This window comes from Engraulis encrasicolus, chromosome 4 (genome assembly GCF_034702125.1).
Source record: "Engraulis encrasicolus isolate BLACKSEA-1 chromosome 4, IST_EnEncr_1.0, whole genome shotgun sequence".
In the NCBI taxonomy this organism is placed as follows: domain Eukaryota; kingdom Metazoa; phylum Chordata; class Actinopteri; order Clupeiformes; family Engraulidae; genus Engraulis; species Engraulis encrasicolus.
In genome coordinates, this window is record NC_085860.1 from 42,534,853 (window position 1) to 42,551,685 (window position 16,833).

At 44.5% G+C, this 16,833-nt stretch overlaps 1 protein-coding gene across 1 annotated transcript; it reads left to right on the top strand.

Moving 5' to 3' along the window:
• The first annotated feature begins 118 nt into the window (after window positions 1-118).
• Window positions 119-16,810, top strand: synm (synemin, intermediate filament protein). Its single transcript, XM_063197473.1, has 4 exons — window positions 119-1,046; window positions 6,664-6,788; window positions 11,692-11,762; window positions 12,168-16,810. The coding sequence occupies exons 1-4, from the start codon at window positions 249-251 to the stop codon at window positions 14,231-14,233; spliced, it is 3,060 nt and encodes a 1,019-aa protein (XP_063053543.1). The 5' UTR covers window positions 119-248; the 3' UTR covers window positions 14,234-16,810.
• Window positions 16,811-16,833: the final 23 nt, after the last annotated feature.

Here is a 16,833-nt window from a genome sequence, read left to right on the forward strand (position 1 = left end):
GTCCACCTGGGGGCGCCATCCCATCAGCAAGCCGCCGATGTGTTGTTTTTATAGAGCTCGGCTGAGTGAGATGAACGGGCCGAGAGTATGTGATAACGCCCACCTTCCTCTTGCACTTGTCGAGAATCAGACGCCCCTCTCCTACTCCACTGTTGCGCACCAACACCAGGGACAAGACGTCTCGCCCGGGGTAAGTCCAGGGAAAGAAGCGGCACTCAAACTCAGAGACTGTCTTCCATCCATTCAACATGTTTCATCTTCGGAGGACGTTTGAGAACGAAAAGGTCCAACTCCAGCAGTTGAACAGCAGGCTCGGTCAGTACCTGTCGCGATCCAAGCAGCTGGAGCACGAAAACGCACAGCTTATCGCCGAAATAAACAGCATCAGAAAAGAAAAATCCACACAATGGGAGCATCAACACATGGCAGAGTTGCGGCAGATGAGGAGAATGGTGGAACAGCTCGCCTTCGAAAAGTCCAAAGCAGAAATGGAAAGAGAAAAGCTGCGACAAGAGCTCCACATGGTCCAGTCTCTGCGCTCCGAGGAGACGGCGGCGAGCAAAGGTCTGGGTGGGGAACTCCAGTACTGTGAACGGGAGCTGCATCAAGCCCACAATATCAACACAGTTCTGGAGACACGGCTAGTTGAGCTGGATAACGAATTCAAGTTTCTGGAGAATGCCCACAAAGAAGAAGTCGCGCGTATGCGAAACCAGGCTCACGCCAGAGTCATACCTGTCGTTACCCAAACATACCATGGCCCCGCAGCGCCTTCGATGGAGGAGGTTGAGCACTTCGCGCAGTCTTTGTCCGAAAGTTGGATGGAGACGTACGACATGTACCGGATGAGGGTGGAGGAGATGGAGCAGTCCATCAAAGCCGACCAGGCCAGACTGGAGGACATGGAGAGGGAGAAATTGCATTATGCCGCGGAACTGAACAAATTGCGCGCAGATCTTGACAGTCAAAGCCATGTACAGGTGCACCTGGAGGACCAGCTCATCGACCTGCAGAACAGATTCCGAGCTGATATCAACCAGTACCAGGTGAGAGCGAGGCCTGCAGGGCACGGAATGGGGCTGGATGAGGAGGAGGAGGAGGAGAGGGAGGAGGAAGAGGGTTGTTAAATGCTTGAAACTAAAATTCAAAGATGCTTTCTGTCAAAAAATGCACACCATGTCCGCGCAGTGTCTTTTCACATATTTACTCTATCACATGTTCCTCTTGCAATGCAACATGACAAGCTGACAGCTGAATAATGGTGTGTTGCCCACGGTTAACATGTCGTCATGGAGTGGAAGTCTGGTGTATGTGCCACACCCACTACCATGAACAATGCCACTAGTATGCAGCAGAATTGGCAGTCCAGCAGAGTGTGTGAACGATGCAACATGCAATATTTTGGTTAGGATTACTTGCGTCCTATGAATTATCCCATGCAACAATTGCGCATAAATACAACAACGAAATTATTCTCAGGATCAGCAGCAACTACCCATTTGAGGGTCCAAACCAAAATATAGACATGTTGGCCTTTTGAATTACTTTTGCTGGTATTCACCATGATTGGAGCTGACTGTTGGGGGCCACCCATGATGGGTAAATTTGGTGGGGCCCTAGGCAACTGTCTAGTCTGCTTTTTTGGTAAAACCGGCTCTGCTCAGGATAGTTTTCTTCCTAAACTAGTGGTCCTATAGACAGTTTTCATAATCTGAAGATCCCCTTTACACATACTGTATAAAACACTGTTTTATACTGTATAACAGTGGCAATGTGAGATGGGGTCACGTGTTTAAGGTCAAGCATGACTGATAGTCCCCTACTTGTAAAAGGGCTTATAGTGCTGATGGTACATGCAAGTCAAACATCTCCAGTCCACCTGTTGTTACTAGGGGTCAGGGGGCCCAGACAGACTCATTTAGAGACACATGCTATCTCTGACCACCACAAAGGAAGACTGAGAAATGTGGGACTATGTGTTACCAAATGCAGAATTAAAATGTTGAACTGTTGTAAAACCTGAACTCTTTTCATTTCCTTTGGGATGAATAAAACTCGGCTGTGCTGTTGGCCTACTAGTACTAATACTTTAAAAGAATAATTAAGAGTTTGCATGGTGACGGCTGTAACTCCATGTAGGTCCCAGTGCAGCATCTTAATAAATTATGTCTGTCAGTGGGGCAGTTTGCTTAAAACAGCGTAATCACTTTGCTACAAGTCCCACTGGTAAAGCCGTTTGATTTATAGAATGGAGCCAGCCACAAATCAATACATTGATTTGGCAGAGTCTGGTGTGCATATGGTAACAGCCACGTTTGTAAGAATGTGTTAAAACAGTGTGCCGTTGTGAATTGAAATGCTGCACACAACCTGGTTTGCATGTGTAATGTAGATGTCCCTCCTGCCTTGGCAGCAGGGAGGGGAGGGGACTGGTTTGCCAGTCTTTGTGACAGCTCTTTGCTGTATGTCTTAGGGGCTGAATGTGGGTCTAGAGTGAGTGTGCGGCCTGGCAGTGTGTCCAAGGGGAGGATTGGTAGTCCCCAGTGACGGCTCTTTATGTCTGAGGTGTGACTACTGACTAGACGGACGCTGTGTAAAGAAGTTTTTTTTTTTTACCAGTCTTGGTGATTGGTCTCTGTGTCTGAGCTGTGGGGCCAATCCGAGTGGTAGCTCTCTGTGCTTTATGTGTGGAACTAGGGGCTGTCTGGAGTTGGGATTTTGTTGCGTAGTGACAGTTCTCTGTATCGGAGAGAATCCTACTGACTGGCCTCTCTGTGTAATGTGTGGGGCTAAGCGCTGTGTAAATGGTGTTGTTTTACCAGTGCTAGTAACAGCTCTCAATGTCTGAGGTGTACTGTAAGGAACCCACCCATCGGTGTGTCTAAATGTCTGTATGAGCACTGTCTATGTCCATACTGTCTTAAGTCCATGTATAAGTACTGTCTATGTCTATACTGTCTATGTCCTTACCTAGATTAGTCTATGTCTGTATGGGAAAGCAAGAAATGTAATTTCAAATTCTTTGTATGACCAGTGCATGTAAAGAAATTGACAATAAAACCTACTTGACTTGACTTGACTTGTCTAGCCCAGGGGTTCACAACCCTTTCCAACTTGAATTCCAATGTTCACAAATGTTCTTGGCCCCTTCTGGCCCAGTAAACAATAAAACTCAAATAAATAGTCAACAGCAACACACACACAAATATTATTTAGATTTTTAGAAAATGATTTCAAGGCCCACTTGGAATTCCTTCAGGGCCCTGCAGTGGGCCCCGGCCCCTCAGTTTGAGAATCATTGGTCTAGCCAGCTGGGCCCTATCCAGTTAACCATTGACTCCTGTGAAGCGCAGTGAGTGCTGACCCTCCCTATGGGGGGGGGATTGCTAGAAGCTGTGAACAGGTGCTTCACATGAAGAGTATACAGCTCAAAATACACTTGCATTGCCCTTAGACCAAGCCAACGCTAATGGCTCTCTGAGCAAAGGCTAACTCCCAACTCTAATGACAGTCTTATTGCCCTGAGCAAAAGGCTAACTGAAACCGGTACAAATGAGTTGGCATCATGTTATGAGATCTCAGAATAGATTATAATAACTACATTGTAATAATGCATAATGATTACTTTGTAATAAGCATTTATTTTGCCTGGGACACTCTATCATATTGTATCACCTGCGAGCCATAGCTTGTACACTTTCTCATATTTTCCTCCCAAGTAAACCATTTGAAATTGACAAACAGTTTTTCTGCATTCTAGTTGGTCATCTGTCTGGATGCGTGGCTGTTTCAATCTTCTGCTTTTCACTCTGCCTCTCCAATGGAGTCTCTATATAGTGTGTTAGTCTTGCATCTTCTCTGTGCACTTTAGCATGTGTACAGATATTTATGCATGTTTTGGTGTTAAGAAATGTTGTAAAAGCAACAGTTTGCTCCATGTAGTCTTGTTAACAATAAAAAGACAAATTGCATTAATTAAAACATCTCAATACATCCCACCAGCATTTGTTTTATGAATAACAACAAATGGACCAATCCAACCTGCACGTGGCACACTTCCCATGGGTGTTGGCCGGTGGTAATGCACAAACCAACAACTTAATATCATCTGAACCAAACCCAATTTACAGGTGATAGTTTTAACATGCTGTTTCATGAGTGGTTTTAGATAGACTGCTATCTTGTCCAGCTTGATCACCAGTGGTGGTGGTAGAGCAACACACAGTGTTAAAAGCTAAAATTTACCAAGCTTGTTGACAGGTGCCAACAGGCCCGCCGACAGGGGGGGACAAAAGGGCTTTTTGTCCCGGGCCCTGGACTAGGGGGGCCCATAACTGGGCCCCCATGGCGTTGGGATTAATTATTATATGGTCATATAAAAAATGTGTTGATTTAGGGAAGAAAGGTGCTTTATTTGCATTCAAACAATGACTTGTAGATATTTGCCTTCATTGCCCTTGAAAAAAAACGGCCAATAACCCCCAATTACCCCTATTCGAAAATGGTTTGGTCTTTCTAGAAAAAAAGACGACATCATTCGATAAGTGTGCGCGAGCAAATTAGTCAACAACATGCACAAGTCAGGAGCGCTGAAAAGGAAAGAAAGGCGAAAAAGAGATGAAGAAGCCAAAATATATATGTCAGAAAAGACTCGGGTGATGCAGGTACCAGTAAAAGCAGCTGTGCAGCAGATCCAGGTAAGACACGGCAAACTTTTTCCAGTCCCGTCGTCAAGTAGCTGACACAGGAGGCCGTGAGCAAGACACACGGAGATCAATATATGGCACAAGAGTTGGCGGCTAAAAGCAGAAAAAAGCGACATGACTTAGCTATGACATCCCAAGTTTAAGTGTAGCGGTGCCCATGATGCCCTGATAACAACAAAAAAGTTATGTTGGCTAAATAACTTTAAAAACACAAACAGAAGTGCCAAGGTTGCATCTTATGAAATTATGCCATAAGAAAGCCAAACACCCCAAACTAATGCTTAACCATAATTTGCCCAGAATTTAGCGATAAGTCCCCCATGCAGCCACATTATTACACAGAGGTTGACCCCGCCTCCGAGCCTCGGCGGTGCTAGATGGCCCATCGAATTCGACGGGCCAGGGAAAGCGGCCCTTAGCCCCACAACCTGGCCCGGCGGCCATCTTTAGCACCTAGCCCCCTTTTGATGAGATCACCGTCAGCCCCCTTTTGTCCGGGCCAGCCCGGGGCTGGCCCTGCAGTGAGACTAAGGCTAATCAGACAGAGAGGGGGCACTGAATAATTTGATTACAACGGCTTAATTACACTGTGTTGCGTATGCCTATATCTAATAGAATCTATGAATATGCGCATTGGCCTATATGGCCATATGTTTCCAAATCAAATGTTTCAGGCAGGGACGCGCAGACGGATGAACACAATAGAAAACGAACATTGTATTATTTCCTAACCAGAACAGCTTAATAACAGTGTGCTTTGTGTCAGTTAAGAATAAAATGCATATGAGCCCACACAATCATACCAGAGACTCTAGGAGTAGCCTATTATAGCCTAATCTCTGGTTGTGTGGTATAATGCCTCGGGCGCACGTTTGCCAGGAGAAGGACAACCAACTTTTTAAACAGTGCTATGCAGCGCTATTGCTAAATCTCCGCTTAGCACAGATGCTAACAAATTATCAACCTGTTAACTTTGTGAGGAGAAATAGCCTACTACAGTGTAGATTCGTTGTGCATAGTTTTTTGTAAATTGACGTGTTCCTGTGTTAGGCTACTCCTGCTGTGAGAGGCTTTGATGAGGGAGGGAGCACAGCAGCACACTCTGTGTGTTCCTGTTCACTTGCTCTCTGTCACGTCAGTTTAGCAAACGGTGACTCCTTCTCAGTCATAGTTTTGATGTGCAAGCCTTCAAATTGCCAAATTACACTCAGGCTACACTTCTGTTATTAATAGGAATGAGAATCCTATCTATTTTGTTTCTTTAAAAAAATGTAGGCTGGACTGCATGGATAGAACAATGTTATGTATACAGAATGGTAAAATTGTTTTTTGTTTTTTTTGGGGGGGGGGGGGGGGGGGGGGGGAATGATGGGTTGTCGCCGGTGTCGGTGGAAGGGGGGCCCAATCAGAGATTTTTGTCCCGGGCCCAGCCAAAGCTGTCAGCGGCCCTGGGTGCCAATATACCGTATAAGCTTCATGCTGCTTGTTTACAGGTGCTAATTGATAAGGTTTATCAAGCATAATCACAGGTGATAATAGACTCTATCCTGCTTGTCTGGTGGTAAGTGGTTAGGTTTATCAAGCATTTTCACAGGTTGTAATGGATGAATGTTGTCCTGTGTACAAGTGGTAATTGACCAACACCATCCTATTTTCCCAGGTGGTGATAGACTTGCTCTATCCTGCATACACATAAGTGGTAATAATTGAACTCTATCCTATGTTCCCAGGTCGTGACAGACTAACTGTATATATTGTGATTGAATAACTCTATATAATAACCAAATTCTATCCTACAGTGCCAGGTGGTGATAGACTAACTCTATACAGGCTTGTTGTGATTGAATGACTCTACATAACTGAACTCTATCCCATATTCCTCCCAGGTGGTAATAACTGAACTCTATCCCATATTCCTCCCAGGTGGTAATAACTGACCTCTGTCCCATATCCCCAGGTGGTGATCGAGGAGCTGGAGCATGAGCGCATGATGCTGGCCAACGCCATCACAGAGAAGCTGCAGGACCACCAGCACCTCCTCAAGGTCAAGATGGACCTGGGCATGGAGGTCGCCGCCTACAAGTACAGTACCTACTACCCACTACTGCTATCATAATCAGGGAAGCTGACAAGGGGGGACAAAGGGGTCAGTTGTCCCGGGCCCAGGGAGATCTGGGGCCCATAATTGGGTCCTCATTACAGTGAATGTACTGGGTAGGGGGCCCTTTCAGATGACTTTGTTCTGGGCCCAGCCAAATCAGTCAGCGGCCCTGATCATAATAGGTGTACAGTAGCTGTATTATGCAGTACAGTACTACCCACTACTGTTAGAATGTATATGCCCATATAATGTATATCACCAATCTATGGTTACGCCCCAACATTACTGCAACATTACTGAAACCAACCTTAACCTTAAAAGAGTACAAACAACACCTTTCAAAAGTCAACCCTGCCAGTGGGATTTTAATTCACACCCAATCAAAATCATATTACACAAAGACAAACAACAGGCTGGAGAGGCAGCAGCCACAGTCTTGGTAAAAGTTGGTTCAGATTTGTCAGGTTTTTAAGGCAGCTTGATTGCTTGCAGAGTCAGGTGCAGAGCCAGGTGCCGTTCATCAAGCCACTCCCAGCCAGGTACCTACAGTATATCACGAAAGTGAATACACCCCTCACAGTTTTTCAAATTTTTGAGTATATCTTTTCATAGGAAAGCATTACAGAAATTTCACTTTGACACAATGATTAGTGACCTTTTAACAACATATTTAACCGCTTAAATTTCTTGTTCACTCAGAAAAAAACAAAATACAGCCATTAATGTTTGAACATGTACTCACAAAAGTGAGTACACCCCAGATGAAAGTCCGGTAGAGAAGGGGCTGTGTTTGCTCGAATCGTCTCGAAATGAAACAAAATGAAAAGGGATGAAAAGGGAGGTCATCAGTGTACGTTTCAATCTTTCTTCGCATTGAATTTTAACATTTTGAGTCTGCATCTGGCTTAAATACATTGGTGTGAGATTTGAATGCAATCCTATGGAGAATATCATGATCTGCTTCAGTAGTCACAGTGCATGTTGACATGCATGTTTCTTTTAGGTGTATTTCAGATTGCCAATGTTGACAGCATCCATGCATCCCCAAACCATGTCAGTTCCACTACCATGCTTGGCTTTTGATAGATACACTTGTTTTGTAAAACACACTTGTTTACCACCACAAATGCTTGACAGCATCTAAAGTAGGCTATATATATAATTTTAGAGTTCTAAAATTAAAAAAAAAAAGACAGACTCTTCAGTGTTCCATGTCTCCCTTAATTAGCCACACCTGTTTTGGTTCTGATATGATCTCTGAACATTACTTAGCCTATATTGTTGTCACGTAATTTTATATATTCCAGTGGGGCACTGACTAATAGACCTAGACTATGATTGTGAAAAGGGATGCGAAGAAAAATAGTGTGGCATGATCCATGTAAGGTGGGCCTTAGCTGCAATAAAGCGGTATGTGGGGGGCCTTGCCATGGTAAAGTTTGGGAACCCTTGCAATAGCCCACTCTTATCATGATGGGTGTAGTGTTGTACTAAATGTAAACAGTACCCTCTACTTATAATAATGGCTATACATTAACTTTAAAAATATATATTTTTAATGTACTGTATCCTTTCTTCAGCCAGGATTGTCCCATTGAGACTAAGTGTCTCTTCTGCCAGGGAGTCCTGGTCAAAATGGTCGCCAACAAAAAGTTCCAAATGCAGTCAGACACATTAACACATAATCAGGAAAATAAACTTACATAAATATTAACACATGATGAGAAAAACTTACAAAAAAACACAGTAGCAGATACAAGTTTTATGGAATAACTCTGAAAGCATTGACATTCCACTGTGTATACAGTACTAATTGCTCCTCTAAAAATATTCAATGAAGGCAGAGTTCATAGTCATATATGGTGTAGAATAGATGAGGCGTGGAGCAAAAAAAAAAAAAAACTGTTCAGCATGAGGAGTGAAAGACTGCAGTAACAAATTGTGTGAGGAATGTGTATAATAGTACAGAGACAGAGATGTTTGCCTAGCAATAAAATGTAACTAGCCAATTTGGCTAGCAGATGTTAAATCCCATGGAGGTAGCTGATGGACATAGTGTGTAGCTCATGCAGATGCTGTAGATGCATCCAGGTAGAGTTTACAGGGCACCCTGTGGAGTTAGACATCATAATAGTCATGTGGCAGACAACCCTGGGGTGAGTTTCTCAAAAGATAAGTTGTTAACCTGTTAGCAACTTCGGTAGTTGCCAATGGGAAAATGCATTGAAAACAACAAAGTAGCTAATGTAGTAAGCAACTTTGGTTTTGAGAAATTCACCCCTGGCAGGTAGCTCACAGGCAGATGAACACAGCTACTCTATATACCATGGGTGGAGGGATGTAGACATCACATCAGCATGTGAGGGAAATTAAGATTGAAGGAACTATTGAAGGTCCAGAAAGGAAAAGAATGGAAACCTGTGTTAAAAAAGAAAATGTTAGCCATCCTGACACTGTCTATTTGTCGTGTTGTTGTTGGTTATACTATGCATAGTAGGCCTATTCCTCTGCTACACACGTCTCTTGGGAGGGCACAAAAATACTACATTATGCAATATTAAACATACGCACGGCAGGCTAACGTCAGAAAACCCATTGGGGATACACTCTCAGTCTTACCATCTCCATCATGGTACCTCTGGGCAGATTCAGAAACACAAAGTCATGTTCAAATTACACACAATTAATTAATTCCACAATGAATAGGAATACCTTAATACAGTCAGGGCACATTCACACTGCCGGTTTTAGCACTTGGCAGAGAAACCCATTCACCCTGTGTTCAGAAATGCCACAGAGGATCAAGGATCTCTCTCTCTCTCTCTCTCTCTCTCTCTCTCTCACACACACACACTTTCACTCAGATTAAATATTTATGTCCCCATCAGTTCTGCTTCAGTGACAAGGACGCGCTAAAAGCTGCCCACAGCTCTGCACTGGCAATAACAGAAGTGCTGAGGAGTGTTGAGAGTGTTCCTCAGAAGTGCTGAGTCACGCACACCTCTAATATAGGTATCATGTAGGCCTACATTGCTGCCATTTGGTGAATTGAATGTCAATTCTATGTAGTGTCAGAGTTGTTACAGCAACAGTTTAATGATGAGCCAACTTGGATCAGAAATACAGGATCTCACTGTGGTAACAAACAACATACAAAACATGAATACATTCCCAAGCGGCAATAAGCACTAATGTGTGAAACCATGAGGAAAACCTCAACACAGTATTACAGAGAGTATCAACAGGACGCTTTGCTTATCAAACGGCATTGTTTGAGTAAACGTGTGAAGGAGGGAGGGAGTCAGGGATGTGAATGAATGAATCCATTCATTTTTTCGTTGACCCATGCAATAAAATAGGGCATTGTATTGTGGAAAACAAGGAAAGGGTTTACAAAAGGCACAGTTGAAAGAGTACAGGGGAAAATATTATTTGAAATTCTTTCGTAATGCCATTGATGTTCTGTTCCTCCGACCTCTGTTTAGACTAGAGTTGTTGTGCTGAATTTTGGAATGTTTATTTAATCTTTTTTCGCACCAAACAACTGGCAGTGTCCAAGATTTGACCAGACTGAACTGGTCTTACACTTTTTTCCCCTCAAATAAACGTTGCCATAAATATTGCACTATGCCAGAGTAAGGACATATAATTTCGAACATAGGAATGTCATTACCAAGGCCAATATGACGGTTTGAGTGATGCAAGAGAGTGAAAATGTGTCAGGTCATCTCAACTGCAATTTGTGGCACAGACCACATCAGAAATATGCCTCATTATAGCACCTTTAAATATCCACACAGCAAGGACACCTCACATATTGTTTTACTCACTGTTATGTCAGGAGTATTTATAGGCTGTGTTGCTACATAGTAGCTCTTGATGGAGTTGCTATACTTGTACTTCCAACACCAAGGGGTGCCTCTGTTTTGAATTCTGTAACAAAAACAAATTGGTACTCACATTACATTTGGTAGTGCGTGGGAGTACTTCTCGCAATGATGATCCGCCTCCATTTCACTTGCAGGGGGCTGATGGGCTGTTAGTGCATCTTCCATTCGTTTTCATTACTTTCCCTTTGCAGACCTCTAGACTTAGCTAATCTTGCACATTTCCTGACTCACATAACATCTTGTCCTTGGCTCATGACATGGGTGTCTTCTTCATTTCCTTGATTACCATTTCTGCAATGAGATTTCTGTAAGATATTGAGGGACGGTTAAAAGTTGTCATCCACGGAGAGACACTGAGCCTCTCCATATGTGTCTGTGCGCATTCTGCTCATGGGGTTATGCACGTGTGCACGTGTGTTGTGTGTGTGGCTCTGTGTCTGTGTGAGACCACAGCATTGTAATCCATAAAGAAAACAGACAGGAGTGCATTCTAGACGTTATTTTTAGTTCAGTCTTTCACCAGGCGCTCAGGGGACAGACTCTCTGGCTCTCTAGACACATTGTAGTCCTCCCCGACTCTCTTGGCCGTTTCTTTATGCCTTCTGTGCGCTAGGCACACACTCACAGAGCACATCAAGGATTTATTAAGGTAGGTGACGAGATGCCACACTTCTCTGCGTATGTTTGGTTTAGTGTCTCGTGTCGGTGACCTTTGGTTTGTTTTGTTGTCGGGCAGGTGACGTGACGTGTAGTGTTGTAGTCACCCGCTAAAGCGTTTAGCCACTGGGGCTTTCGGATGGCAGAACAGGGTGGTCAACATCCCCCAGAGAGGTGAAAAGAGCTGTTTTATTCTGGAAAATAAAATGCCACAGCTACTCTGCAAAAGTCAACTTCACATGACCTTCTAGTTAGTTTAGCCTTCTGCTGTGTGTTTACCTTACATGTTTTCTCTCTCTGTCTCTCTCTCTCTCTCTCTCTCTCTCCTACTTCTCAGGGCTCTGTTGGAAGGCGAGGGAAGACATGCCCAAATGCGGTCTGATCTGCGCTCGAGAGAAAGAATAATAGGTATTGTTTGGATGAGGGATTTACACCCTCTCACACACACATCCCTTTTCTTTTTTGAGACGTTGCCCGTCAAAGATCAGTGTTGAGTACATGCTGTTCTAGCAACAGTTTTGGAGTATGTATGCAGTTAATCTAAAGGAACAATACAACATGACAACATGAACTTTGAACTTGACCTTTGATGTATACACATCGTTGCACACTGAGGAAGGCACACGCCGAAACGCTTCTGTGCACAAAAATAAAGAAGAAAAAAATTGATGCAAGGTGCGCCCCCCTTTTCTTTGATTCTAAGTATTCATTTGGGACAGCACCCTTAAAAGTTATCAAGAAACCTTAGTGAAGCCTGCTACCTACTTGATATACACATGTATCCCAACATGTATTCACTTTGTGTTTTTCCAGATATCCAGATGCCCACACGCCCTCACACCCCGAGAGCCATGGGCAGGATGGACCTGAGCTCCCCGTTCCAGTTCTCTGGCTTCGAGAGGTACATGGAACCCATTACTGGTGTGCGAACAGCCGCCACCGTGTCCAGCCACGTGCAGTCCAAAAGTGCCTCGCGCGTCATACCCATCAGCGTGTCCGGCCGTGCAAATGCCCAGCAGAGCCCAGCAGAGAGGAGGGACATGGTTGCCTTCAGCAAAGCCTCACAGGCCGCTGCTACTGCTGCTGCTACAAGTGCCTCCAAACCATCCACCACAAGGGCTGAGACGATGGTGAAGAAGGAGGTGGTCCAAGAGAGAAGTGTGAAAGTCAAAGAGGCGCCACAGAGACCTGTGTCAGCCGTGTCTCCCATGATGACAGCCCAAAGTGTTCAGCAGAAACAGAAAGCAGATGAGAAGTCGGATTTGAGAGAACAGGACAAAACTCAAGATATCAGACAACAACAGGGCAGTAAAGCCCCTGATTATGCAGAGAAAAGCAAAGGCCAGCCTGAAAAGAAAGTGCTAGACACAGTCCTCATGGAGGAGATCATTGAGACAGTGATGAAGCCGGCTGGCTTGGGGGTGGACCTCTCTAATCCTGACTCAAAGATGACCTACCACGTCGAGAAGACCCAGGATGAGGATGGAACAACCAAGACGAACATAGTACTCGAGTCCAAGGTGCAGGAGCACATCGACCTGTCCTCGGACAATGCTCTGGAGGAGCTCCTGAGTAAAGGTGTGAAGACTGTGACCTTGGAGGACATAAAGGGAACCCAAACCGCCAGCATGATCCAGAACCTCATTGGTCTGGGGTTGAAGGAAGGGGAGAGCATGGAGAACAAGAAAGTCAACATTAAAATAATCGAGGAGCCTGTCGAGAACTCAGATGACGAGGAGGCTGAACTGATGATGTCAAACCCAGAATTTTTCCAATCCTCCTCCATGGGCTATCAGGTTGAAGAGGTTGAGAATGTCCCAAAGTCCACCGAGGCCCCAACTACAGAAACTGCCTATGAGGGAAATGGATCGGTTAGGATTCAGGAGAGTTCCACTGACATGGGACCTTCTTACTCCTCCCAAGATCAGGAATCCCAGGACTATTTTGTCTCCACACCAGAAGACAACTCAGAGGGAGAGGAAGGTGGTTTTGGATCCTATGGACACTACGGGGTTGTGGATGACCTGTCAGATGAAAGATACTACCAAGAGGGCGCTTTCCCCGTGAAGAAACACTATTCAGATGAGAGCGACAGTTTCAGAGAAGACCCAGATGCCACCTACGCCGAAGACGTCCATTCATACGCAAGAGGAGGCAATATCCCAGACTGCATCATTGAGGAAGAGGTCCGTGTCTCACCCATGGTGCAGGAGTCAGTGCTTGAGATCCTTAATGAGCAGAAGCTGGACCCCAAACAGCAGCTAAAGGGAGCCCTGGAGAAGCTCCAAGGCACCGTGTCCGGCTCGCTCAGGGAAGAGCTGAATCTCCTGACCAAGGGCGAACTTGAGGGTGCTGACAACGTATCCGTGGACATTCAAAAGATGCAGCAGTCATCAGACAATGGAACCACGACCATCGTGGCGCAGCTCAACGTCACCCAGAGCCTGGAGAAGTCTGGACTTCTGGGCGAGGGGGACGATGACATGTCTGATGAACAGATAATGGCCGCCCTGCGCTCCAACCCCGAACTCCAGAAGGCCTTCAGCGGAGGAGCACAGGGAGGCTACAGCATGAAGGTCTCCAGGGAGGAGGTCACCTCGCAGGGGATGCCCTGGGGGAGCGAGCAGGCCGGAGAAGGGACGGACATCATGGAGGAGTTCGGCAGGACGGAGAAACACGTCAAGCTGAGCCCCAACGAGCAGACCTTCACCTTCCAGATGGATGGCAAGTCGGGAATCCCAGGGGCTGGGGCAATCAACATTCAAGGGCTACTGCAGAGGGAAATGGGGGGCAGTGAGCAGGAAGGCCAACATGGAGGAGTGAAGGTCACCCAGGAGAAGAGAATAGCTACTGTGTTTCTTGATGACACAGAGATGTAAGATCAATACGAGCATACCGTAATATTAAGAGTTTCTTTCTACACTACATTTGCGAAGCAAGTGATGCCAACCCCTATGTTTTGAATGTTGAGGTTTCTTTGACTGCTATGACATATATATTTTTATATTAACTTAGACTACTATGCTTATATCTTTTCCTAGAGGATGTCAAACCTAACAGGTTCAGTTTAAAAGCTATATTCTCCATTGAAAAGTCTTAAAGGGATGACGATGATGATTATGGTGATGAGAAACATAAAAACCAAGATCACCATGTAGCTATTATAGCAATAACCAAATGCCACATAGCTATCATAGTAGTAACCAAACGCCAAAGGCCTGTTTTTGGAGAGAGATTATGCAACCAAGTGTGTTGGTGATGACAGAATGACAAGGATGTCAATACTGTAGGACTAGCCCTGGCTGCTTTCATTGGTTGATTGGTTGTCACTGGTGGATAACATTGAACCTATTTACGTAGGAGATACTGCAGTACCAGTAAGGAAGACACATACGTAAATTTGCTGAATTCACCAATATGCAATTGCAATTCTTGAAATGCACATGATTACTTACAATAAGAGCAGATTAGCTTGTGTTGAAGTGTCATTGTCACTATTGTGGTGTCTACATTTTTAGCTGGTAGACATGTCACACACATTCTCACACAGATGCATAAATCCTTCAATGACACTACTTTGGCAAGTGCTCATCACTGATTCAGCCCTTCTCAGTTTGATGTTCCTCGATGCACTTACATGCATGCACGAAAACCAGAATTAGGAGGGAGTTAGGCTCGGGGGACTATGGGAGGGGCAGGGAGTGGGACTACAGTAGGAGATGGAACCGTAAAGTAGAAGTATAATATTAAATTCCTTTGATATAACAGGGGAATGACATTCCTGCAGGGTTGATGGACTAGTGGATGATGTGCATGAGGATGGGATTTTAGCTAAGTGGTCTGAGTAACGTAGCGGTGGTGGTCTGGTCTGGGGTTGCATTAGGTCAGTCACTAGAGTAGGCACACACACACACTGAGTGCGTTTTAATATGCGACCTTGCCTCCTCCACTTGCCTCCTCCACTTGATTCTCGTCATGATGACATCACTGACCACAGCATTATATTTCAATATCTTGCAAAAGCTCATTTGTAAAGTCTTTTTCTCATTTGCAATTGGGATGGTGAATGAAAAACAGTCCCTCAAAAGTTGTTGTGGCGAGGCTGACAGCTGGGAAACTTTATCGTTTTCTCCACGGAGGAGGGGCCAGGAGGCGGGACGAGGAGACAAGCACAAGTGGAGGAGGCAAGGTCACATATTGGGATGCACCCCTTCACTTGAGGCGAGGCAGTGTAGTGCAATGACTGTCAGCTATTTTAGGACCCGCGTGTCAGCTTGGCAGGAGGTAGCTAGCTGTGCAGGAGGAGAGAGAGGCAGATGCGGGGGCGCACGGTGTGTGTGTGTCTGTGTGTGTGTCTGTGTCTGTGTGTGTGTGTGTGCGTGCGTTGTAGTCTTGAGGCCCCTCAGCCGTGTAAAACCTATAGAGTGTAAGTGATCCATAGCATTAGCTAGCATGTTTCAGAGTGATTAAGTGGTTGAACTGTTTTGGTTTTACAGTAGCGAAGGGATTGTTAGTTGAAATAAACGTGTACACATCATGAAACTAACACCATCAATGAGGCAGATATTCTATATCCCAAATTAAGGCACCCACAGCCTTTGGGCTCTTATGGTGGGGGTGAGAGGTACCTTTGCCAGCTGGAGATTTTACTTATTACCTGGCAGGTGTGTACACTCAAAATGGCAATGGAAGCTACTGTTTTCTGCAAACTTCACTTCTGATTTTGAAGATTTTCTTAACATGTTATCGAAAAATGCAGTGATATTTTGGTCATGGCTTTATCATTGTCTGTATGTCATAGACACCTAGATGCAATGTTTGACATATAAAATCTTTATTAATATGCTTTGCAAATGTCACATTAATTAATGGCTTATTGAAATAAATGAATGTTGTCACAAGTTATATTGCTTTCCATGCACCTATCACCTTGTAGCACCTTGTTGTATTACCTGCGTGTTACTACTAATGCTGCAAATCTTTTCTGTCCTGTGCTAAACACTGTTGGGAATGTGAGAATGTATTGTATCTAGCTTTAAGAAATCTAGTAAGAGTTGGTGTTTCTTGCGGATGTACCTACAGTATATGCCCCCATCATAATAATGTTTAATTGAGGGTTGTATCCTAACGTGCAGAAAGTGAAACACGAGAAATAACGTACGACCATGCACTTTGTTAACAGTTAAAAACTGCTTAAATTTCAGCTACTGGTAGAGGCTGAATGGAACACTCCTGGTAACAATTTGGTTTTATTGGCCTTAAAAAAAGGGATCTTTATATTGAACGTTGATTTGATTTGCCTATAGAAAGGGATACAGTATCTGTGTTACTGTGTACTTTGGCATTAATTTGGCATCTCAGTCTCTGTACCCTGTCCAAATGCTGCCGGACATACACGTTTTATTGGTGCTTATAGCAAAAAAACAAACTATTAAAATTGAACTTTCAGTCCATGAGCTTCTGCGTGTCATTTATTCTG

Coding starts and splice junctions, on each gene's coding strand:
- synm (XM_063197473.1), top strand. CDS start 249: ATGTTTCATCTTCGGAGGACGTTTGAGAACGAAAAGGTCCAACTCCAG. Junction 6,789..11,691: donor ATGGAGGTCGCCGCCTACAA/GTACAGTACCTA, acceptor CCTACTTCTCAG/GGCTCTGTTGGAAGGCGAGG. Junction 11,763..12,167: donor CTCGAGAGAAAGAATAATAG/GTATTGTTTGGA, acceptor GTGTTTTTCCAG/ATATCCAGATGCCCACACGC.